At 39.7% G+C, this 25498-nt stretch overlaps 1 protein-coding gene across 2 annotated transcripts in view; it reads left to right on the top strand.

Annotated features, from left to right (window-relative positions):
• The window catches only part of PDE8B (phosphodiesterase 8B), a 61489-nt gene that overhangs the window by 25882 nt on the left and 10109 nt on the right, over window positions 1-25498 (top strand). For both annotated transcript variants that reach the window (XM_060761625.2, XM_060761626.2), the window contains exons 3-16: window positions 3042-3232; window positions 4541-4600; window positions 7503-7560; window positions 11000-11088; window positions 13188-13266; window positions 13549-13689; window positions 14974-15062; window positions 15667-15727; window positions 17145-17196; window positions 18789-18866; window positions 19087-19163; window positions 20744-20908; window positions 21730-21775; window positions 24582-24717. In XM_060761625.2, the coding sequence (XP_060617608.2) occupies window positions 3042-3232; window positions 4541-4600; window positions 7503-7560; window positions 11000-11088; window positions 13188-13266; window positions 13549-13689; window positions 14974-15062; window positions 15667-15727; window positions 17145-17196; window positions 18789-18866; window positions 19087-19163; window positions 20744-20908; window positions 21730-21775; window positions 24582-24717 (1322 nt within the window). The remainder of the gene's footprint in view (window positions 1-3041; window positions 3233-4540; window positions 4601-7502; window positions 7561-10999; window positions 11089-13187; window positions 13267-13548; window positions 13690-14973; window positions 15063-15666; window positions 15728-17144; window positions 17197-18788; window positions 18867-19086; window positions 19164-20743; window positions 20909-21729; window positions 21776-24581; window positions 24718-25498) is intronic.

The raw sequence follows: 25498 nt of genomic DNA on the forward strand, positions 1-25498 counted from the left end.
TATGTGCATTGTAATCCGCGCTGAGTCTCCTGTGGGGTGAGAAGGGTGGAATAAATACTGTAAATAACCAAATAAATAAATAAATAAATAAATAAATAATATGGCAGTGTAGCAGGGGCTTCAGTCAGGAAGATCTGGGACCAGTGGCGTAATTAGGGTGATGTGGAAGCTGCAGACCACATCATCTGATACTATCAGGGGTGTCCCCCATCCCCCACAAAATCATAACACTGATATCATGCTACAGAATGTATGGTTCTAACTAATAAGCATAGTTCCAGAAATTCTGAACAATTTCCAAGAAAACTAGTCTGTGCAAGTCCATTTACAACAAAGTATGTTTAATAGACTTCTGCATAGCTCTCTCTCAAGTGCTGTATAGAGCTTGTAAAAGTTACTTTTTAAAATTTCTACCTTCAGATTCCTCAATCTGCATGGGGCTGCTGCTTATAGGCATCTGCAAGCATGTAATTTCCCGACTGAATTAGTCATATGCTGACATACATAGTGCTACAATGGTAGTATTAATCATCGTATCACTTATTGTTGGGAAATCAGCAGTTCAGATAAAATGAAATCAGGGTCACCTTGCCAAGCCCATGGATGAGATGTGTTTATTTTCACATGGCAACACCATGGTTATGGGCATAACACATTAAAAAAATTAGGATCAGTCTTTTCTTAATCTATACTGGGTGGACCAAGGAAATGAACAAGACAATCTATTCATTTGAAAAAAATAGGACTTCACAACCTTTGACATTTACTTTACAGGAGGGTAGCTTTAGTGATTCTTGGCAAACAATATGGAAACTGAAGCTGACATTTTTCAAAAGCTTTCTTTTTTACTTTCTGTTAGTTAATGATAGGCTGATATGATTAATTGTGTTAAGTTGTCAAACATAGCATGGCCTCTCCACTTGGCTATATAATGTAAAAGTTGCTTATGTACGAGGGGCGTTCATTAAAGATTTCCCCTGACCCACTTCCTGTGGACTAGTAGCAATGAAACTTGGCACAGTTATTAGTCCTTCTCTCCATAGGTGCCACCTAGGAACATACACTTCTCCCATCTTTTTAAGCAACTGTAAGCACCTCACTTGTAGAAGTTGACAGGTTACTCCAAAAGCCACGTTGTGACTTCAGATATCAGAGCCCTTCAAAAATAACTTCATTGTTGGAAAGAGATGGAAGTTCGATGGTGTGAGATCGGGTGAATAAGGGGGATGTGGTAGAATTTCAAAGCCATAGGAGCATGCTTCCATTTAGGCAACATGTGAGTTATGAATTAGTGCATTGTCTTGCAGAAGGCGGACACCTTTGGTGAGCATGCCGTGTCTCTTGGTTTTGATGGCCTTCCGCAATTTCTGCAGTAGTAAAACCTAGTATGCCCCAGTGATCATGGAACCCTTGCTAGGAAATCCATCAATCCTGGTGCTGGTCCCAAAATACTGTGAGCATGACCTTGCCTGCTGAGAGTTGGGCACGTGCGTTCTTTGGAGGCGGTGAGTCATGATGCTTCAATTGCATTGACTGGACTGTAGTCTCAGGATCATAGTGATGGGCCCAGCTTTTATCCTGTGTGATCAGTCTGTTGAAAATGTCCTCCTTGTTTCCATGGCACATTGTCAATACAGCCTGAGAGCATTTTACTTCTTCTTGCTTCTGGAGCAGCCGGGGTCTTGGTCTTGGATGATGTTTTCCACAGATCCCACATTAATCTTGACATTTTCGGCTATGTAGTGAATGGTTACGGGATGATTTTCCAAAATGGTGACTTCCACTTGCTGGATTGTGTGTTCATAAATAGAAGACTGAGGTCGCCCTGGAATTTGAGTTGTTTGCACCAAAGTCTGACCGCATTTGAATTGACGATGCCAGTTCTTGACTACATCATATGATGGGGAATCATCCCCATAAACCTCTTTCATCTCATCGAATGTCTTCTTTGGTGTGCAGCCTTTCAAGTAAAGGAACTTGATGACTGCTCGGTATTCCACTGGGTCCATTATCAAACCTCAACCACTTCAGCACCTGTAAAATCAAGACCGTTGTCAGCTCTGAGTTGTAAATTGACACATAACCTATAGAGACTTATATAATTACACATGTGCAATTTCAGTGTCCTGTGATAAATAGAAGTGGGTCAGGGGAAATCTTTAAGGAATGCCCCTCGTAGGAAGATCAAAGGAAAAGAGGAAGAAGCAGAGGTATTTGTGTCCCAGCAGACAAATGGCCGTTGAAAATGGAATATGCCTGATGGTTTGTATTCCATCAATTCTCTGGTAGTTGATTGCTTACTCTCTGGTACAAAGCTTTCCCCAAATTTGGGATTGCCAGAACTGAAAAAAAAAAACCCGGCTTGAAAGCACGCAATAATAACAAAAATAAATATGGGCCCACCAAAAGAACCTGCTGTTAACTATGTTAGTAACAGCCCTGCTGAAGTCATACAAGCACAGAGTTGTGGGTTCTTTGGTTGAGGTTTTACCTATCTGTAATACAGACTCCCTCTTTTTCTTCTTCCTTGAACTTTACAAAGCACTATTGTCTTTTCCAGTGAGTCATCTTCATGCGTGCAAAGTAGGATTGCATCAATTTTGTCATTTTGATTCTCAGTGAAAGTCCCAGTAGTTTGTGGTATCTACAGAACTGCTATCACATTACAAATGAGCTGATTTTTCCCTTAGTTTTCTTTACTGTCCAGCTTTCACAACCATACATCAATAATGGAAACACTATGGCCCAGATGATTCTGACTGTGTTAATAATGTATAGATTTTAAAGCTAGAATTGCTTAATTGCTACCTTGTAAGTCTTCTACTGATATTTGACTATGGCAGGCCTGGGCAAACTTTGGTCCTTCAGGTGTTTTGGACTTCAAATCCCAGAAATCCCAGCCATCTTACTGGCTGGTAGGAATGGTAGAGGTTGAAGTCCAAAACACTGTAGGGCCAAAGTTTCCTCATTGCTGGACTATGTTCTCCATTTTGACAAAGGACTGGGCCAAAATATCTGAGATTGTATTTTGTATTGCATAGGTATTACTGATCTTTGCAAAAGAAGACAAACAGAGTGATGGATTCTGGTGGGCTTGCGACAGAGCTGGATACAGGTGTAACATTGCTCGGACACCGGAATCAGCACTTGAATGCTTTCTTGATAAACATCATGAAATAATAGTCATAGATCATAGAAACTCCAGATACTTTGATGCAGAAGCCATCTGTAGGTAATTATCTTTTGCTCCATATGAGCTTTGGTAAGCTGAATTTTTAATGTAGTGTTATCACGTCCAGTTGCTTCTACAATGGTAGCAATATATCTGTGCTTGTAGTATTTTAGATTGTAGGCAGGGAAGGAGCTGTCACATAATTGCATATTCTTCCAAACAGAATAACCAAAAGCTAGATCTCAAGAAAAAGTAATGGGTTTATATGGAGGACATTTTTGTATAAAGAAACACTTTATTCAGTCTGATGGCCTTTGACTGAAGAACTGTGACGGCGGGAATAATATGTGTAAAGGAAGGCTTGAAATCTGGGAAACAGTACTCTACAAGCCAAATCAATACTTTGCTTTAGTTCCTAAGAATGGAAATGCTATAGGGAACTGAATGCACATTTAGTGTAGCAACCATCTTGTTATACAAGTGTGGAGACAAGTGGATGCATATTGTAGCTGGTTGTATGCTGGAGGAATCAAGATCCTTAAAAAAACTATCTGTAGAACCAGTTTAAAAACCAGTGACCAGAATTAATTTGGAGCGAACATTGTGCATCACGGCCTCATCGGGACATTAGGCAAAGTGTGTCAATGTGTATTGATAGAGCCCAGTGTGCATTGGGGCATTTTGGTCTACTGTATGTTTATCAATTGGTATGTAGTTTTACAATTCTCTAGGAGGGTTCCTTGCTAAGTACCTAAGTTATGTGATGTAGACTGCGATATGGGATCATGGTCAGTTTCATATACAATACGATCCCTGTATCCATGGGACCAGTATCTGCAGTTTCTTGTCCAACAGAATATATCAGTTCTTGTCATTTTTGCTGTCCTCCAGCATGACTGTGGAGCATGTGGTGGCATTCATAGGCCAGAAGTCCTTCATTCCCATATTTTCCACATGCATTCCAGAAATGTATGCCCTTCAGATAATTATCATGAGAGAAACTGATTGTTTCTGAATCTCAGTTTCTGAAAGTTTCAAATTCTATCAGGTGCAGTTTTCCATAATTCACTCTGTAGGCTAGGATCGAATTATGGTACATTGATATACATGCATGTATGTATATATTCCCACACATGTTAGCATCGCTGGATTTTTTTGTTTCTACTGCGGTACTGATAACTGAAGAAACCAGACAATGTTTTACTTTAAGAAGTGCCTTGTCTTTTCAGAAATAATTATTGATGTAGCCTAACTAGCAACCCTGTTGAGCACGAGTACTTATATATGAGAAAAATGTGTATTTCCTTTTGGATGATATATTACTTAAAATTCTTTAATTGGATATTATATGGCATTTCCTAATTCCAGGGCAATACGTGCTACAAAGCCTGCAGAACATACTGTAATACTAGGTGTTGTTCCACAAATGTAAGTATTTTTGAGAGTGTATCTTGTTAATACTGGTTTTACAATGTTCATTGAACTACCTTTCATACATGTTGTGGAAAAATATTTCATTATAATGCAAAATATTATATGTGGTCTCAGATAATTTTTTCCAGAAATTGTTTTAGAGCTTTCAATTGACTTTTTCAAAGTACAGTCAACCACCCACTTTTGCAGGTTTAAATCTTCCTGGTTTGATTATTCATATATTTGACTAATTTGCTCCCTGGGAACCTCTAGCTCAGTGTTTCTCAACCTGGGGGTCAGGTCTCCCCGGGGGGGGGGGGTCGTGAGTAGGTGTCAGAGGGGTCACCAAAGACCATCAGAAAGCACAGTATTTTCTGTAGGTTTTGGTGGTTCTGTATGGAAGTTTGGCCCAATTCTATTGTTGGTGGGATTTAAAATGCTCTTTGATTGTAGGTGAACTATAAATCTCAGCAACTACAACTCCCAAATGTTAAGGCCTATTTTCCCCAAACTCCACCAGTGTTCACATTTGTGCATATTGAAGATGTGTGCCAAGTTTGGTCCCGATCCATCATTGTTTGAGTCCATGGTACTCTCTGGATGTAGGTGAACTACAACTCCAAAACTCAAGGTCAATGCCCGCCAAACCCTCCCGGTATTTTCTGTTGTTCGTGGGAGTTCTCTGTGCCAGGTTTGGTTCCATTTCATCATTGGTGGAGTTCAGAATGCTCTTTGATTGTAAGTGAACTGTAAATCCCAGCAACTATAACTCCCAAATGACAAAATCAATCCTCCCCAACCCCACCAGTATTCAAATTTAGGCGTATTGGGTATTTGTGCCAAATTTGGTCCAGTGAATGAAAATACATTCATTCACTGTAAAATACATTCATTCATGTAAATATTTACATTATGATTCACAACAGTAGCAAAATTATAGTTATGAAGTAGCAACGAAAATAATTTTATGGTTGGGGGTCATCACAATATAGATAACTGTATTAAAGGGTTGCAGCATTAGAAAGGTTGAGAAACACTGCTCTAGGTCTTCCAGGGTAAATTGGAAGTTGACTATCGAGTTGCAATGGAGCACTTACAGATTCCCAGGCTGATATGCTCTTTGGTTAAAAATATAGTGGGTTTTTAAATTTGTGGTTTTCCACTTTTATGTGAGAACTGCACCCCTAACCTCCACAAAAATTGAAGGCTTGCCATAGAGAGATGAAACAGAAGTCTCACAGGAAAATCTCATCATCAGAACACACCCACAGAGAATGGCAGACAAGATTATTTCTCTTCTTAACATAGTTAAACATTGTATTATTGAAATTTCACCCTTGTCCAAAAGTCTAAGCAAATCGGATGACTTTCCACAAAGTACTGCCCTTCATATTTGCTGTGCTGGAATTTCTATCTTCCCTAGTTAGCATGTAATTGAAAAAGGGTTTGCAAGAATATTATATTCAGGAAGAAGTACAGAGAAGCTTATGAAGAGTATACACCGTCCAATTGAGATGTCTTTATCCTGTGTACACCATGCAGTTGAGATGTTTGAATCTTGTGTGGCTCAGTTGGCAATACAAAAAAGAAAAACCATGGAGTACATCTGGAAAACAGATATTCATTGGAAAATTGAATGAACTACTGCCAAATACTTTTTTGATGCTTTATTATTTATTAATGGAATATGGATGTGTAGGGATGGGTGAGAATTTTGTTTTTGAAAGGAAAGATGAACATTTTACAGACATTTGTAAAAAGATTTGAATTTAGAATGGAAGGAAAAAAATTAAAGTGTGTATGTATAGAGTGTTCCCAAAAATGCATATACCCTTAGCAACTTATAATTCTGGATTTGTGTTTTTTTACCACCACCCCCCCCCCCCCCCCCGCCAAATGCAAACATAACGGGATTTAAGAGTCTGTTAATAAAGAAGTACTGTGTTACAAAATTACAAGAGAACCTTGAAATGAGGTTTGGAATTCTGTGCTTTGAAAATGTAAACAGTGAATTACTTGGCAGGGATGGCAATTTGAACACCTGATGGAAAATCGTGATTTGAGGCAGAGCTTGTAACTCTGATTAAATCAGTATTATATCATTTATTCTTCCATATAAATTTTGTCAAATAATCACCATAGCTACTATCAGCTACTAAAGGGTAAATAAATTTTGGGGGCATGTTATGTGTGAAAGTCCCCCCCCCCTTCCCAAGTTTATCTTATTGAATTAATTGGTAGTGATGGGAGAGAACTCTATTTGTTTTATAATCATTTACCAACCTGCAGAGTTTCTGCTCATTTATGGCAGTGGTTTCCAACCTTTTTTTGACCAGGGACAATTTTGACCAGGGACCACTCTCCAAAAGGGTTACAAATCTGTTTTTGGTCAATTTTAGATTTGGTTTGGATATTTGGGGTGCTGATTCAGAAAATTGCACTGGATAGACCACATCAGCTCTAGTTTCTGATACAGAACATATACCATGCAGTATTCGCCATCTTCTCACCCACAGAAAACCATATGTAATAACCTTGAGCTGATGTGGTAGTAGTAATTTTTCATGGGAAGTCAACCTCTCCCCTCCTGACATCCCTGTTGCCTTGGCACTATAAGAGGATTTCATGAGACCAGTTGCTCTCATTGTCATGTGATTTTGAGGCAATGGTGTAGTAACGCTGAGGCTGCGGACCATATTTTCATTCTTGCGGATGACTGTGATCCATGGACAATAGGTTGGGAACCACTGATTTATGGGAAGAAAATAATTTGAAGTGTTGGGGGAGGCGGGTGGTGTATGGAAAGGTAAAAGTGAAATACCTCATTTCCCCTCTCTGTGTATGAGTACTTTTACTTTACTGATGTATCAGAATATTTCAGGTCTCTTAAGTGATGACATATTCTGCATTTCTGTAGTCCCGCTGGCCAAGAAGAACCCTCTGTCCTTCCCCTTCTCCATGCAGGTTTTAATAGGGTATGTAAATGTTATTACAACATTCTTTACATGATAAACAACTCATGTATCAGTCTTCATCCATTGTCTTCTCATATTTATTGGTTGCCTATGTTATTAATTTTTGCATGTCGTAATGAGCCACTTATTTATCAGTCTTCAGTCACTGTTTTCTCTCATGTATTCTTTGAACATCATGAACTGTTGAGCTACCTATTTGGATCACATGCCAACTACAAATATTCTCTGACTTCTATGTAAATAAGATAGTAAGCAGCAAAATTGTGGGTGACAGCTGCAGACTGAAATTTCAGGAAAAGAAAAGAGAATGGCAGATACATTTCTATAAGCCTGGATGTAAGTTCCTGTGACAGATGTCAAGATTTATGTGATTTCTTTTGGAAAAGAGGGATCTAGTATCCTAACATATAAAACTGCCTGGGCTTTTATGCTTGGTGATACAGAGTGGACAGCAATGGCTAGAAGAGGACCTTAAAATTATGATTTTAAAATATTCAAGAAAAACACAAAATAAAATAAATGAACATACATTTTAGATTACCAAAACTACACAGCTACATATTATACACTGCAAATAAATGACAACTAAACAATTACTTTAAAAAATCCTACAAACCTTCCACAGGGTTAAACCCCTGTGCCGGCAGGACTGAAGACCGACAGGTCGCAGGTTCGAATCCGGGGAGAGGCGGATGAGCTCCCTATGCCAGCTCCAGCTCCTCAAGTGGGGACATGAGAGAAGCCTCCCACAAGGATGATAAAACATCAAAACATCCGGGCATCCCCTGGGCAACATCCTTGCAGACGGCCAATTCTCTCACACCAGAAGTGACTTGCAATTTCTCAAGTCTCTCCTGACACGACAAAAAATAATAATAATAATCCCTTATTAGTCTCTTCCCTCTAATTAATAATGTAATCACAATGTTACTTAAAAGAAAACTAATTCATGAATCTCAAGTTCATAAATGCTCCCATTGTTGTTGCCAAAAGGTAATAATAATAATAATAATAATAATAATAATAATAGTCTTTCCCTGTGGTTCAAAGTGGGGTACAACATCATTAAAGCAAGAGGTAAAAATTTCCCAACCTTTCTTAAAGTCAGTCAGAGATTTCTCCTTAATCACAATAGCCAGCTTATCTATTTTTTTCTGTTTCACAGATCTCCTTTATCAGCCATTTTCCCAAATTGTCTGTCATCCAGCATTCCCGCAAGTTAGGATCAAGCTGTGCTTTAGCATTCTTGCACCTTCATTAATCATAATATAGGCTCTTCCTAGTTTTGAGCATAATGAAAAGCTCTAATTAGTTCAGAATAGCATAACTAAATTCATGGTTAGGATGCATAACTGCCTCCTCCTCACAGTTGTACCAGATTAGAATCTGGGAGTGCAGGCCTTTGTATGCAGTATTAAGTCATGATACCCACTTCTGTGATATCCAAAGCATCTTCTATTTTCTCCAAGGATGCATCTACATTGTAAGATTAATACAGTTGGTATTACTTTAACTGCTATGGTTCAATGCTGTGGAATCATGAGAGCTGTAGTTTTACAATGTCTTTAGCCTTCTCTGACAAAATGTGCTGGTGTCTCACCAAACTACAAATCCCAGGATAGAATTATGTTGCTTTAGTTCCTTTAAACTCCCAGTGGGGGGATTTGGGGGGAATTTTACCTTGAAAAAATAGACCAAAACCCCAGACAGCACGAAATGTGCACCTGCAACAATATGCCAATCCTCTTTCAAGAGTCCCCCCAATATCTCATATCCCAGTTAAAAATTTGGCTCATATACTGCTGTAGAGTATGGGTGCAATCAGTGGGGATGGAGGAGGGAAAATTACTCCCAACCACTCTCCTGCACTAGATCAAAGTTTGAATTAGCTACATTTGTTCACCAGACTACATAAACTATATGTAAGGGAAATGCATGAGAAGAAATGTGATGCCATCTGTCTTAGACACATGTACTTCCTTATCAAGAAGAAGAATGTGCAAGCTTTAATTTCTTTGTGTTTTGAATGTTAAACACAGCTTTTATTGTTGCCAGCTCAATCTGGATCTGTAGTTAATATAAACTATGGCTAGTTTAAACAAAACAGCATCAACAATTATGATTACAGAACACCTTGTTTAACTACAGTTGGTTTATCCAATGTGACAAATCACAGTTATGCAACACCTTCCATAGTTTTGAAGTGCATTAGCTGTGTAAGGAGGAGCAAACATGGGCCCAATATTTGCTGCAACTCTTTCACATTGAGATAACCTAGTGTGGCATGCATAAAATGCTATCATGCTCAAATTGTACCAGTTTTTGAATAGTGTAGTGATTACGAGATTGTATAGGATTAATCCACAAAATTAGATCAATTTCCCTCACACAGCTAAAGCAGTTCAGCTATGGAAGGTGTTGCATAACTATGATTTCTCACATTGGATGGACTAACTGTAGTTTAAATTAATTATGGCAAGTTAAACAAGGTGTTGTGTAATCATGATTGTTACAGCTGGTTTCTTATTGAAGCTGGCAATGTCATGCCACACTACAATGCAATCACTCCGAAATTGATCATACATATATCCTTCTACCAGCAATCCATAGTTTAGGAGACTGCAAATAGATTCTGTTGCCTGAAGAGAAGAACAAGATGGTTCTACCTTCTCAGTCTGTATACCTAAGCTAACCAGGCTAGCTCATGAAGCTCACTTCCATGCCAGCAGTGGGATGGCATTCTTCAGGACAGGACTTTGTTTGGGGGATCCAAAACAGTTGGGAAAATATAATTCTGTACATCGAGAGAAAGAAATACCCAAAGGGCTCAAAAGGATATCGGAGACCTTGCTCTGCTTTCCTTCAGAATCTCCTACCTTTGACTATTGACTCATTGTGCTTACTGCTTGGAGTCATTGTGGTGGCGGTACAGAAAATATAGGACAGTAAGCTGTTGGTTGTCTTGAGCTTTCCGGGGAGGAAGACAAAAAAAAATGTGAATGAATGTATGAATCAAGCAATGAAATCCTCACATCTGGGCCCTTCCGTTTGGACCTGTGAATCATCTCTGAGCTATGCCTACATCTTCCATTAGCATGATTCACCCAACTACCAGTGCCAACACTTGTTTCCTTTCTTATCTCTCACATATTTGTGGTCCTGCAATCAGTGCAAAAATTGTTAAAATCAACTTGTTTGGGCAGGATGGCACTGAACATCTCTTTGCCATCTTTAGATTGTACATTGTAATTATTTATTGTTGGCTTTATTTCTGGAAAATGGATAAATAGTGAAAGCACATACTTCCATATAAAGCAGAATCACTATAGAGTGGAAGGACTCCTTAACTCGTTATCCTTTAGTATGCTAATTTAATTGTTTTATTCATTAAAACAAATTAACTCTCTATTATTTTGTTATTTCCTCCACAAACACCCAGAGATTTTTGGAGAACAGCAGTATTGTTGCCTGCTATAATGAACTGGTTCAGATAGAACTCGGTGAAGTACGATCGCAGTTCAAACTACGGTAAGTAAAGAAAATTCATCTCCTTGATGGAAGTGCTATTAAAGGTTAAACCTGAAGTTGTAGCTCTGTTATTGCCCACATATGTCTAATTCCACAATTTGGAGAACATGAGCAATAATTAACTGTCTTCTCGGAGGCAGGGTTATGAAAGGACTTCCCTCTGGGGCACAGATGTTTCTTCTCTCAGGGTTTTGCCTCCACTACAGTGCCCCATTCATACTACCTATGGATTTTCTTATGTTGGAGTCTAGCAGACCATCCATACTGCAAAATTATAACAGTTTGAAACTGCTTTAACTGCCATGGCTCAATCTTATGGAACCATGGGATTTGTAGCTTGTTTTGGCACCAGAACTATTTGACAGAGAAGGGTAAATATCTCACAAAACTGCAAATCCTAGAATTCAATACCGTTGAGCCATGCAGTTAGTGTGGCGTCAGAGTGTTATCATTCTGCAGTATGGATACAACATTGGCTTTCCTGGTCAGAACATGTGCTCCTCACCACAATAAAGCCTTTTGTATTGAACAGGCCAAGGCATATTTTCAGCCTGTAAGTAAACTTTATTGTTATTATTACGGTCGATGACTAGATCATAACAGGTGGATCCAGCCCGAGACTTGCCATTTTAGCAAGAATAGGGGACTCGAGGACACGAGACTGACAGATTTAGATCATTTAACCGGTTCCTTATTTGCTAACCCTTCTCCTAAGCGGTTTTCTATCAAGTAAACTTATATGTGGATGTGGAACTTTTCCCAATGAGAGAAAACTTAAAATAGCCAAAAGGGACATTTCTAGGAGAGAACCAAGAGCATAATGCATGCAAATGCCCAATGTTTGTCTAGTTTCCCATTGTGAATACATCTTACAAATGCCTCTCACATACATATTCATAAATGTATTATTTCTGTCCAACAAAAAACTTCAATTTAAATGGAAACACACAAATTGAATGCATCTATTTCAAACTCTTCTTAATCCTCCATGAGAAAAACAACCATGATCATCTTAATTAAGGAAACATATACAATAACTTTCCATAATCTGGTGTCCTTTTCCAAATTGATTGGACTACATGTTTTTCTGACTTGTCTTCCTCAAATGTAGGCAGATGTTATGGGCGGGGAGGGGTGTGTGTGTTTCAGAGTTATATACAGACATGTATTAAATCAACATCTTAGAAGAAAGGTGTTTTATAGCAATGTTTTCATGTTTTGTGTTTGTGTGTGTGTGTGCTGGTAATAGCTACCTCCTCAAACCTCCACTAGTTATTTGTTATGTATATAATTGCTTACTGTATTTATATGTGTATTGGTTTGCAATTTTGCCTGATCTCTTTGTTGTGGGAGGGGCTGCATACCATGTGATCAGAATTGGGCGTCTTCAGGACTCTGACTCCATTTCCGTTTGTAGACGCCATTAGACTCTTAGAGAGAGTAGAAGCCATCTGTGTGCCTTTAGATTGCAGAGAGAGTTCAGCTTAGACTTCAATGCAGGAACAGTATGCTTAGAGACATATTAGACTCTCAAAACAGAGTGTTGTTTTGGACTATGGACTATGGTTTCTAAAGAAGATGTTACCAATGCAGAGGAACTACTTAAAATCTTATTGTAACTGAATTCATAAGCAAAGTGTCTGTATACTGTATACATGAAGCTTTGTGAGTAAACCAATTCTGTTACTTTTAAAGAAGACTGTTTATTTTGTCCCTTGAGAGCATGATTTAAATGCAAATATAATTTAATGGAGAGATTGGTTTTGGGGGGTGGGGAAGCTAAAGGAATATATAGTGTATTGGCATATCTTTTTCCATAGCAGTTTGAAGACATACCTAGGTACAGCAGTTTAACAGCTGAGAGACCTAATTGCCTTGCATGAATGCTGGTAAATGCCATTTTCTCAAAAAGGTTGTGACTTCTAACAAGGTCATGCCTTTCCAGTGACCAGTGGTTTTCCAAAAGGTTATTAATTCCATTTTCCAAATGGTTATGGAGATACACCTTTTCCAAAATGTGAGTGAGACTCATGCACTGATGTCACTCCTCTACAATTATTTACAGAAGTTAATATCGAATCACCATTTGTTTATTGCAGGGCTTGTAATTCAGTTTTCACAGCACTAGAACACTGTCACGAAGCCATAGAAATAACTAGTGAAGATCATGTAATTCAGGTATGAATATAATTTTTTTCTTATAAAATCTATGTATCAGTTTATCACTATCAGTTAATATCTATTCATCCATACCTGTTTATTCATGGAAATAAATCCCCATTTGCTTTTTGCAGTCTATGTATGAAGATTTTTGATAGGTTCTTGCAGTTCTTTTTAATTTTCAGTCAATGAACCCTTCTGTTATGAAATGTGTCTACTGGCTACAGAATTCACAGGGAGAAAATGCATTTCAAAGTGAAAGTTTATCATTGTTGGTCACGTGTCTTCATTGCCTTGCAGTATGTTAACCCAGCCTTTGAGCGGATGATGGGCTACCAAAAGGGAGAACTGATAGGGAAGGAGCTAACTGAGCTTCCAAAAAGTGACAAAAACCGTGCAGACCTGCTGGACACGATCAACACATGCATCAAAAGAGGAAAAGTAGGTGGCAAGCTAGAATGCGCCTGTAGTCTTAAACCATTCTGCTTTATTTCCATTAGGGTTCAAAAGAGTCCCTTTACATACAGTTTTATAAATTACAAATAAAGAACAGAGCTCCTTTTAATTGTTGGAGAATAGAGGTCACAAAGTTTTAGGATCTGTAGTGCAACAACCTATAAAGGACCACAATTTTAGCATCCTTGCTCTAAAACCAGCTTTCTAATCTTTAACTTATGAACTTTTTTTCATGTCAGAAGCAACTTGAGAAACTGCAAGTCACTTCTGGTGTGAAAGAATTGGCCATCTGCATGGGAGTTGCCCAGGGGACACCTGGATGTTTTACCATCCTGTGGGAGGCTTCTCTCATATCCCCACATGGGAAGCTGGAGCTGACAGATGGTAGCTCACTCCGTCTCGTGGATTAAACCACTGACTTTCAAGTCAGCAGTTCAGCCGGCAAAAGGGTTTAACCCATTGTGCCACCGCAGCTCCAGAACTTCTACATTGGAAGAATGATAGGCTGGGTCTCCCTTTATCAGGCCCGTAGCCAGGATTTCGTTTCGGGGGGGGCTGAATTTTTTTTCAGGGGGGGGGGGGTTCGGGGGGGGGCTGAGTTTCGGGGGAGGGGGCTGAGTCTGAGTGAAAGAGGGTCTAGCCTTGCAAACCTTTTGTATCATTACCCCAATACCCCCATGCATATGGGATATATTGAGTATGGTGATCAGATCATGATATGAATAAACATAACAGTTTAAATAATGCACCAATAAGGCCTTTTCGCGAACCATCATGAAAATTTCGGGGGGGGCTGAAGCCCCCCGAGCCCCCCCCCCCCCCCCCCCTGGCTACATGCCTGCCCTTTATTATACTCATAGCAGTGCATGACCTCCCTGCAAGAATGCCTTTCTCATGAGCAATATGTAATTCCTCATTTTTGTCTGCATTGAACCATCTAAACCAGTAGGTTGTGCTAACTCTTCAGTTGGTATCAATGCTTGCAAGTCCTTTGCTACCTCCAAAGGTAGACTTGAATCCCATTGACACTGCCATGTAATGCTGTTTGAATTGTGAAATTGACCACTCAGGTCTCTCTTCCACTACACAATCTTGATATAGTGTTAATTTCACAATTCAGAAATATGAATGATTAAATGTTTCATTTCCAACAATGAAATGTACCCTACCCTTGGATCTCTCACATTAAATATCTCTGTTGTCACAAAATGCATTGTTTATTTTTTTAAAAGGAGGTTCCTGAATATTGCTTTCACTTTACTTGTTCAGGAGTGGCAAGGAGTATATTATGCACGAAGAAAATCAGGAGATAATATTCAGCAACATGTGAAAATAACACCCGTCACTGGCCAAGGAGGGTAAGTGTGCTAACCTAAGGAATGCACTTTACCCGGTTATTAGAAGAAGTCATTTTTTAATTTTACAAAATGCACAAGTTTGTGGGTTTACTACAACTCACATCATGCCAGGTTAACCCCCTGAACTCCAACAATACTTAAAGTTTTTCATGTTGGGCAAGTTTGCTCTAGATGCATCATTAGGGTGTTCTCTGGCAGCAGGATGAATTACAACTCTCAACATGGTGGGTTAGTCCCGTCAAATCCCTCCAGTATGTTCAGTTGGTCATGGGGGTTCTGTGTGCCAAGTTAGGTCCAGGTCCATCATTGGTGAGATTCAGAGTGCCCTTTGATTGCAGGTGAGCTATAAATCACAGTACCTACAACTAACAAATGTCAAGGCCAATTCCCCCCCCCCCCCCCAAAAAACCCACCTGTATTGAAATTTTGGCATATCTGGTATGCGTGCCAAATATTGTGCAGATCCATTGTTGTTTATGTTCACAGTGCTCTCTGAAGTCTTGATTTTTTTGCTTTAGTAATGACTGGGAAGAAACTAATTTAACTACAAATAGTTATATAATTATAGTATGAAGTAACACAGATTATTATTTTATATCGGTAGGAAAATTCGACATTTTGTGTCAATCAAGAAACTGTGCAGTACCAACGATAGCAACAAGCAGGTAGGCTCTTCTCCTTGAAATATAACCTGTTCGTTGCCCTGGAATTAACAATATCACATTATTTGAGTGTTGCATTATGCTTTAATTATTCTAAACCAAACCCTCTTGAAAAATTAAACTGGCAAGAAGTAACTTAATGGATCAATTTAAGGTGGCAGGTGTGCATTTCAAAAATGGATTTTAACCCAGTTTGTGGCATTGTTATTTTAATGTATTGACGAAGCCTTTCATGGCCGGAATCACTGGGTTGTTGTAGGTTTTTTCGGGCTATATGGCCATGTTCTAGAGGCATTCTCTCCTGACATTTCGCCTGTATCTATGGCAAGCATCCTCAGAGGTAGTGAGGACCTCACTACCTCTGAGGATGCTTGCCATAGATGCAGATGAAATGTCAGGAGAGAATGCCTCTAGAACATGGCCATATAGCCCGGAAAAGCTACAACAACCCATTGCTATTTTACCTCTGAAAACTTTGCCTATATTTGGCAAGGTTAAGGCATGTTGGTGGTGCAATGTAAAATAAACCATGTGTAGTTCACATTTGATCAACCCACACACTGCCATGCTAGAGTAAGAAAATATGCCACATAGATGAACAGTAAAGAGCAAGTAGTTTACTCTCCATAGTTCAGAACAAGGTATGTATAATGTGATCAGTTGCATCAACTTACGTAATGTCCTTTTATGAGAAATTTAAAAATGGTCTTTTTTTGTCCGTGTGGATAAACTCTTTCAGCAGCTCATGAAGTGAGAGCACACTCCAAACTTTGTCTCTCTCTGCTTCTCTCTTTTTCTCTGCAAGCACTTGCATAGCTCAAGCCTGAACAAAAATGTAACAGTAGCCAAAAGCCGGCTCTCCCAGCATGTAGAAATGACATGCCAGGAGAGCAGGAGGGGGGAAGCAATTTACCTCCCTTTTCCCGGCCCTCCCCCTCCCCCTCCCCCTCCCCCTCCCCTACTCTCCTGGGATACAGGGCTATGTGGAAGGGCCCTGGGATATATGGGTTATCTGAGTCCACACTCAGATAATGTGGGATTTGCTGTCTTGATATTTTGCGATATAGGGCTGTGTGGAAGGGCCCTCAGATAACACAGTTCAAAGCAGATATTGTGGGATTTTCTGCCTTGATATTCTGGGTTATATAGCTGTGTGGAAGGGCCCGGAGTCTGTCGATCTGGAATGTAGTCTTTTTTTCTTTACCTGCTGCTTCCTACTTTACCCAGCAATTTGATTCCAGTGTCCTACTTCAGGAACTGGGATGGGGAACTTCATTGCTATTGCTGAATTGGAAAAAAAAACAAACCTTGTTGATCTACTGTAGAGCCACCAATACAATTCAGTCTCCTTTTTTTACCTGCTGCAATATTAGGAAGTTTATATGCCTGTTTTCATTCTCTTTTTGTGATATAATCACAGACTTACAGGGCTCAACATGATGAAAAGTGTGCAGGAGACCAGTTTCGCTCAGGTTAGAAAATTATTTTACTACATCATTTAATCATGCAGAACAAGTCCAAATCTCTGAAAGGTGTGGTTGATATAACAGGAAACCCAAGTGGAGCTGGCTAAGAAGCTTACATAGATAGCAGTGGTTTTCTCATTATGCCGAGTCTGATTATGCAAGTCACTTCTGGTGTGAGAGAATTGGCTGCCTGCAAGGATGTTGCCCAAGGGGAGCCTGGATGTTTTACCATCCTGCGGGAGGCTTCTCTCATGTCCCTGCATGGGAAGCTGGAGCTAACAGATGGGAGCTCACCCTATATCATGGATTCAAACTGCCAACCTTCAGGTCAGCAGTTCAGCTGACACAAGGATTTAACCCATTGTGCCATCGCGGCTCCTGTCTGAAAGCTTGAAAATGCTAAACTATGGCAAGCTATAAGATGCTGGCATTGAGAAGACTTTCTTGAAGGTCTATAGAACATATCAAGACTCTATCATTACTTTTCATTTCAGTTATTATTATGATTTTTTGCCACATTTGAGTGGATTAAAAGAGAAAAGTGGCTTTTTGGCAAGCCCGATGCTGAGGATCAAGTCCAATAGCATGGAAACTATAGTACTTTGAGTCCAGTTTGGACAAGAGGTCTGATATCAGTCAAAGGCACACATGCATGCATACATACAGTACCCACCATCAAGGGGGGGTGACACCAAAGCAACTCCTATAAAATTGCTGTGCTGTGTTTCATCAGACATAGATTACTTTTCTTTAAAATTTCCTGTAGTTAGATATAATCACAAAATATTTTTTTTCATAAGCCTAGTATTGTATCAATAAAAACAAATCTTTGGTATTCTTTGGGCTGGGCTTGGCACAGCCGGCAAAACCACTGTGCTACAGAAAAATCCTGCCAATCGGAAAGTCAGAAATTCGAGCCCGGATGGGGTGAGCACCCGACGTTAGCCTCAGCTCACCTGTCCACCTAGCAGGTCGAAAGCAGAAATGCGAGTAGATAAAATAGGTACCGCTTTTAATGGGGAGGTATAAAAAGGCACCGTTTGAAGGACATTGATTGGAGGAAAGCTCCTTAGCATGGAAGATCAAGTGACAGCACCCCCTCCCTCCATGGCCAGAGTTGAGCACAGTCTTCAAGATGCCGGAAATAAGATGGGGAAAACTGTCTCTACATCTGTTTGTGTTGTCTGTCCTTGTAAATTGTATAATCGGCATTGAATGTTTGCCATATGTATGTTCTGAGCCGCTCTGAGTCCCCTTTGGGGCGAAAAGGGCAGAGTATAAATACTGTAAATAAATAAATATTCGCTGGGCTTTGCTTCAAATGCCATTATATACAATGCTGTAGTAAAATGGTGTCTCTTATATAAAATGTCAAAATCAAGGTTTTCTTTTTTGGATTTTATGGGATGGGCAGGGGGTAATTTTAAGATGTAAAGGGGTGCCTATAACAGTACCTATAAGATTAAAATGCTGATTTTTTTAACTTTCTAATGCACATGTGCACCACTCAAAGCTGTCCTTATTGCCCAGTTACAATGAATGTGATTATGAAATTGTATACTGACCACTTTTAAAACACCTTCCTGTAATATTTATAGAATCTCACTCCTTCAGATGCAAGAATAGGAGGAAAGAATCTGGTGATGTCAAATCAATAACCTCACGAAGCAGTGATGGTAAGAAAACCAATAGTAGCCCAGCTGTCACTTATACTGTTGAAGTTTTAAGTGAGTGGCGCAATTTCAGAAACTCTGGGATCTGTGTTAAAATGAGCAATAGGAGCAATGTTTATACTGTTGAGTTGAGTGAAAGGCATTTCATCTATCTTTAAAGTCGAAATGGTAGGGTTTTGTTTGCCTTTGTTTAACAAGCCAAAATGTTTCTCTTTATTGGCAGCCCCAAGTTTACAGAATCGGCGGTATTCATCAATGGCAAGAATCCACTCTATGACAATAGAAGCCCCAATCACGAAGGTAATAGTCCAAAGTGTTCTGGTGTAATTTTGTATATATCAACAGCCCTTGACTAGAATGGGACAGATTTTAGTGTATCAGGTTAAACCGCCAGCTGCAGAAAATCTTGCCAATTGAAAGGTCAACAGTTCAAGCATGGGTTGGGGTGAGCTCCCAAACACCAGCTCAGCTTCTGCTCACCTAGAGTTCAGAAACAGCAATATGAGTAGATAAATAGGTACCACTTTGGAGGGGAGGTAATAAAAGGCACCTATACAAACATGCTGGCGATTCATCCAGGAGAGTGTCTAAGGACAACAAAGCTCCTCGGCATGGAAGATGGAGCAACAGCATCTCCCCTCCCAATGGTCTCCAGATGCCAAAGATGGGACATTTCATGTTATCCCATATATAATATTCTTATCAAAATGATGAATATCAGATTAAACAGGTTAAGCCACTCTGATTTTGACTTGTACCTTGCTAGTAAGAATTATTTATTCAAAAGTCCTTAATTCCGTCTAAACATGGAACTACATTTAGCAGACAATTGTGTAGCCAAAAAGTATCTGTCAACTCATGTAAAACAGACAGTGGTCTTTTTTTAAACAGCAGCTTCATACTAGGACCTACATCCAACTGCTCATTTAGAGTAGTTAGAGATATATAGCATTTATCTAATCGTTAGGCCCCTTGGATCAATGCAATTATCTATGTGTTGACTAACCCAGCAGCCGATTCAGTGGATCTTTTCTAGTTAGACTTAAAAAAATGAGGCTATTATCTGCAGACTTAAGCCATTAGTAACCAACCCTTCCATTGATTAGCTGATGAGAACTGTTTTAAAGAGACCAATTTTAATTTATCTCAGTTGGTTTGAAAGTTAACATATTTGATTTTGCCTTGTAGCTGTTTTGCTGCAATTATAATATGGAATGGTTAAAAAATTATAGTGATACGTAAGTTCTAGTTAAAATCTTTCCAGTATCCACCATTGTATTTCTGCTGATACAACTGCTTCCACCAGCAGAAGCACTCAATTTGCTGACACCCCACAAATGTGTTCCTTAGGGAAGGAAAACCCTCTAGATCAGTGGTTCTCAACCTGTGGGTACCCAGGTGTTTTAGCCTACAACTCCCAGAAATCCCAGCCAGTTTGCCAGCTGTTAGGATTTCTGGGAGTTGAAGGCCAAAACATCTGGGGTCACACAGGTTGAGAACCACTGCTCTAGAGCAGACATCACTAAACTAAACATTTACCCAGACCCCACCCTAAACTTTAGACTTAGAGTTGCCCTAAGTCTGAAACTACTTGAAGGCATACAACAACAACAGTCCTAATTAACTTGACTATCTCATCAGCCAAAAGCAGATCCACACTTCCCACTGAAATACTGGTAAGTTTATATTGACTGAAAATGTTCTTAATTTCAAATATTATATTGTTCTTTCATGTTTTTGCTCTGCAAATAAGATATTTGCATTTCTTAATACCTAATACTTTTTAATGCCACCTTTCACATGAAAAAATATCTGTGATGGATTAAAAGTAACAATGTTCTTGCTATATCTGACTTTCCTTTGTGTTTGTAACCATTCAGGTTATTAATATTATCAATTCAGCTCAAGAAAACAGCCCTGTAACTGTAGCAGAGGCCTTGGATAGAGTTTTGGAAATCTTACGGACAACAGAACTTTATTCCCCTCAACTCGGTACCAAAGATGAAGATCCTCACACTAGTGATCTTGTTGGAGGGCTTATGACTGTGAGTAAGAAGGCATAACATGACGTATATTAGTGGCATCCCATTTTATGATCTTCAGTTACTGCATTTTATTGTTTGAATTGTGTTTTGTTGTTGTTGTTGTTCATTAATTCAGTCGTTTCCGACTCTTTGTGACCTCATGGACCAGCCCATGCCAGAGCTCCCTGTCAGCCGTCGCCTCCCACAGCTCCTTCAGAGTCAATCCAGTCACTTCAAGGATCCCATCCATCCATCTTGCCCTTGGTCGGCCCCTCTTCCTTTTTCCTTCCATTTTCCCCAGCATAATTGTCTTCTCTACAATATATTGTTAATTGTAGTACATTTACTCTTTTGATTCTGTATATATTTGATTTTGTGTTTTTGTACCCCCAATAAATATGTGCTGTTATTCTACATTGGCTATTTAGTTCTATTTGCATAATGTATACTTAGTGAGCATGCATAAGTAAGGGCTATCTCTTGGCTCAGTGCCCACAATAGTCAACATCCACAATGAATGAAGGAGGGCTGCAAATCGCAGTGTAAGGAGGGTGACGTTTTCCAGGACACTTTCTCTAGGTTGCATATCATAACTGCAGTACTGCATAACAACTACTATTTACATAAATAAGCTATCTCACAGTTTAATATAAAGTATATGCTTCTGAGATTATTTGAAACATATTGTTTGTATTACAGAGTGAATAAACTTAGTAATATCTTATCACTAACATTCCCTTTTACTTCTTTAACTGCAATATCATTTAAGAGTGAACTTTTCAATGTTTATCCTTGAGTTAGGAAATGCCACATCCTACAACTTGTGTTTCTTGTCCTTTCAGGATGGCTTGAGAAGGCTGTCAGGAAATGAATACGTATTTTCTAAAAGTAAGTTCACCTGTTGAAGTTGTATTGTATGTTTATTTCATTTGTTATTAAGGTTGCAGAACAATTTAAACTTGCTCAAAATTAGGGCTACAAAGAATTATTCCAATGCATGTTCTGTGGCCTTGATCCAATTCTTACTCCCAAATAGAGTAGAGCCATTGAATTAATGGGAGTTTTCACCTCTGGAACTCCTTTCCTAAGGATCTAAAGATGGCCCCTCCCTCCCTGCCTTCAAGAAACAACTGAAGATGTACTTTTGCTCACTGGCTTACAAGGAGGAAGAGGAATATATGGTAATACTACCATTATACCTCTGGTCAATAGCTGCCATCCAGATCTGTGCCCTGTTCGTCCAACCAGCTCAAAACACATCTTGAGCAACAATCAATCTTATTGACAATTCTCTTTGATGTTTTATTTCATGTTTTGATTGTGTTTGTGTTTTTCATTTAATTTTAGTTGTTAAGTATAATTTGCTTTTATATGTTGGGTTTTAATTTTCGTTACTATGGGTGTATTATTGTTATTATGTTCATGCACTTAATGTTTGCCTTTTATGTTTGGTATCCACCCTGAGTCCCTTACTAGCTTGGTACAAAAGTACCAAGCTAGTAAGGGTGAGCTATGTATCTCCATGTTGATGTTCATCCACAGGGCTGTGCTTACTAGGATCTGATGTATTGGCTTGCTGCATCTTCTTGCACATCCCTGCTTTACAACTTGTTGCCCCTGACTAGAGACCTCCCGAGACAGAAAACACCATTGAAGGAAAATACAAGATGGGTCATGCATGTGTGTGTATACACATACACATTCAGTATGACCCCCCACCCCCATATCCATGGGACTGGTACCAATGGCTTCATTTATTAACATCGAATGAACGATTTCCTCTCCAGACTTCAGCAAGGAAATATGAGCTTGAGCATAAAACTGTAGGGAGATGAGCCACCAAAGTGTACTGTACTCCTTTATATGTACTCAAAATGATTGGATCAGTTGCATGTTTGAAGCAAGGCTTGAAATGATTAGGTTTCCAGATGTTGTTTTGAGCACATTCAGAATTAAGACTTAATGGCCAACATTCTGTTAGTTGGCATAACTACATTGACATAAGAGGATGCAACAATAGAAGTGGTGCTGCAGTGGCAGAGATAATGGGTGTACCTACACTGTAAAATTAATGTATTTTGACATCATTTCAGTGCTAAGGAGTCCTGGTGTTTGTAATTTGGTGAGGCACCTGCACTCTTTGGCAGAAAAGGATAAAGACTTTGTAAAACTATAACTCCCATGATTTCTTAACATTGAGACATGGCATTTGAGGTGGTGTCAAACTGCATTGATTCTGCAATATAGGTGCAGTCAGTGACAGAAAGCAGGGTTCAGTACTGTCCCCCATGTTGTTTAACATCTACATGAAGCCACTGGGAGAGATCATCCTGAGTTTCGGAGAATGATGCCATCTGTACATGGATAGTGTCTAACTCTGTTACTCCTTCCCACCTGTCACTAAGGAGGCTGTCCAGACCTTGAACTGGTGCTTGGCAGCTGTGTTGGAATGGATGACGGCTAACAAAATGAAATTGAATCCAGACAAGACAGAGGTCCTCCTGGTCAGTCAAAAGGCTGAACAGGGCATAGGGTAATTCAGGACACAGGTTCACAGCTTGGGAGTTCTCCTGGATTCATCACTGAGCTTGGAACCCTAGGTTTTGCCAGTGGCCAGGGGATCTTTCGTATAATTGAAACTTGTTTGCCAGCTGAGCCTGTATCTTGGAATGTCTGACTTGGCCATGGTGGTCCATTCTCTTGTTACTTCCTGAATAGATTACTGCAATGAGGTCTACGTGGGGTTGCCTTTGAAGACTGTTTGGAAGCTTCAATTGGTCCAACGGGCGACAGCCAGATTGCTCACCGGAGTGGTGTACAGGGAGCATACCACTCCCCGTTACATCAGTTCCACTGGCTGCCAGTCTGCTGCCAGGCATAATTCACAGTGCTGTCTTTGGCCTATAAAGCCCTATATGGTTCTGACCTAGCTTACCTGTCTGAACATATCTCCCTCTATGATCCACCTCGGAGCTTAAGATCATCAGGGGAGGCCCTGCGCTCAATCCCCCCATCCTCACAATGGAAACTGGCAGGGATGAGAGGCAGGGCCTTCTCTGTGGTGCCCCCCCCCCCCCCCATCTGTGGAACACATGCCCCAATGAAATCTGGTCGGCACCTTCTCTCCTGTCCTTTAGGGAAAAAAAGCTTAAATCATGGTTGTGGGACCAAGCATTCGAGCAGCAGGCTGACCAATAATAATGCATACTATTTCCCGATTGACAACAGATAGACCTCAGAATATGACTTTGGATGTGGTTTTGGAATTGGTTTTGGATTTGTTAACTTTTAAATGAATGTTTTTAATTTATTGTTTAGTTAATGTTTTAATTGTGATTTTATTGCTATTGTTTGTGTGGCATCTAATGACTCTGCCGGTTGTAAGCTGCGCTGAGTACCCCTTCGGGGGTGAGAAGGGCGGAATATAAATGTCCGAAATAAATAAATAATAAATAACAGTGAAGGTGGTTCTACACTGACCATATAATGCAGTTCAAACTTCATTAGGAGACAAGGCTGCCCTGCTGCTTGAAAGCTGCTCAGGAAATGCCCCTTGCACAGAAAAAGTGCCCTGCGCCATTATACTTGGCCCCTATGTTCCCACAAGGCACTAACAGAATCCTAGCAATTGCCTATTGATGAGTCTTCAGAGCTGACATAAGGGCCACAATTTGTCTCTTTATCATTCAAACAGATACAAACCAGAGCCATGGTCACCTTTCAGTGCCAGCTACCATCAATGATGTCCCGCCCTGTATTGCACGCTTACTGGAGAATGAAGAGAGCTGGGACTTCAATATTTTTGAATTGGAGGCTGTTACAAACAAAAGGCAAGCTTTTTTTTTGTACGTATATCTCAGATGAATGGAAAGCAGTTGCTGAGCAAGCTGAGACATGAATGGTGCCTATCTAACAAACGGTCCCTGGCAATAGGTATGGCTGTTGACACAGACAGCCTTGAGTAACTTGCACTTCCTCTCTCCTTGCTTCTTATTTAACGTATAAAGTGAATGCCAGCATTAAATGTTGCTTCAGAACAAAGAAGACAATGCTCCATTGTTTGGATCCACCCATTTGTCCTGCACCCTTTGGGCCCCATTGCTTTCCCTTCCTTGAAATTCCCTATCTTCCATGGATCAGGTAGTGTCCTTCTCCTGAAATGAAGCAATGTACAAGAACTTTAAATTTCATCTTATACTAATAAGATGAAATTTAAAGTTATAAATTATAATTACCTACTCAGGGTAGTGACATTCAACACATATCGAAGTTTGATACCACTTTAACTGCCCTGGCTCCATCCTAGGAAATCTTGGTAGTTTTGTGATGTTCTTAGAATACCTTCCATCTAGTACAGTTCAAGGGAATGGAGTAGAGGACTTTAGCAAGGAATCCTAAATATCTCACCAAACTACAAATCCCACGATTCTGTAGGAGAGAACCAATTATACTACCTTAGTATCAAAATCATGCGGGGACATGAGAGAAGCCTGCACAAGGATGGTAAAACATCAAAACATCCGGGCGTCCCCTGGGCAACATCTTTGCAGATGGCCAATTCTCTCACACCAGAAGCAACTTGCAGTTTCTCAAGTTCACTCCTGACACAAG

The sequence above is a fragment of the Anolis sagrei genome, chromosome 2 (assembly GCF_037176765.1).
Source record: "Anolis sagrei isolate rAnoSag1 chromosome 2, rAnoSag1.mat, whole genome shotgun sequence".
Lineage (NCBI taxonomy): Eukaryota > Metazoa > Chordata > Lepidosauria > Squamata > Dactyloidae > Anolis > Anolis sagrei.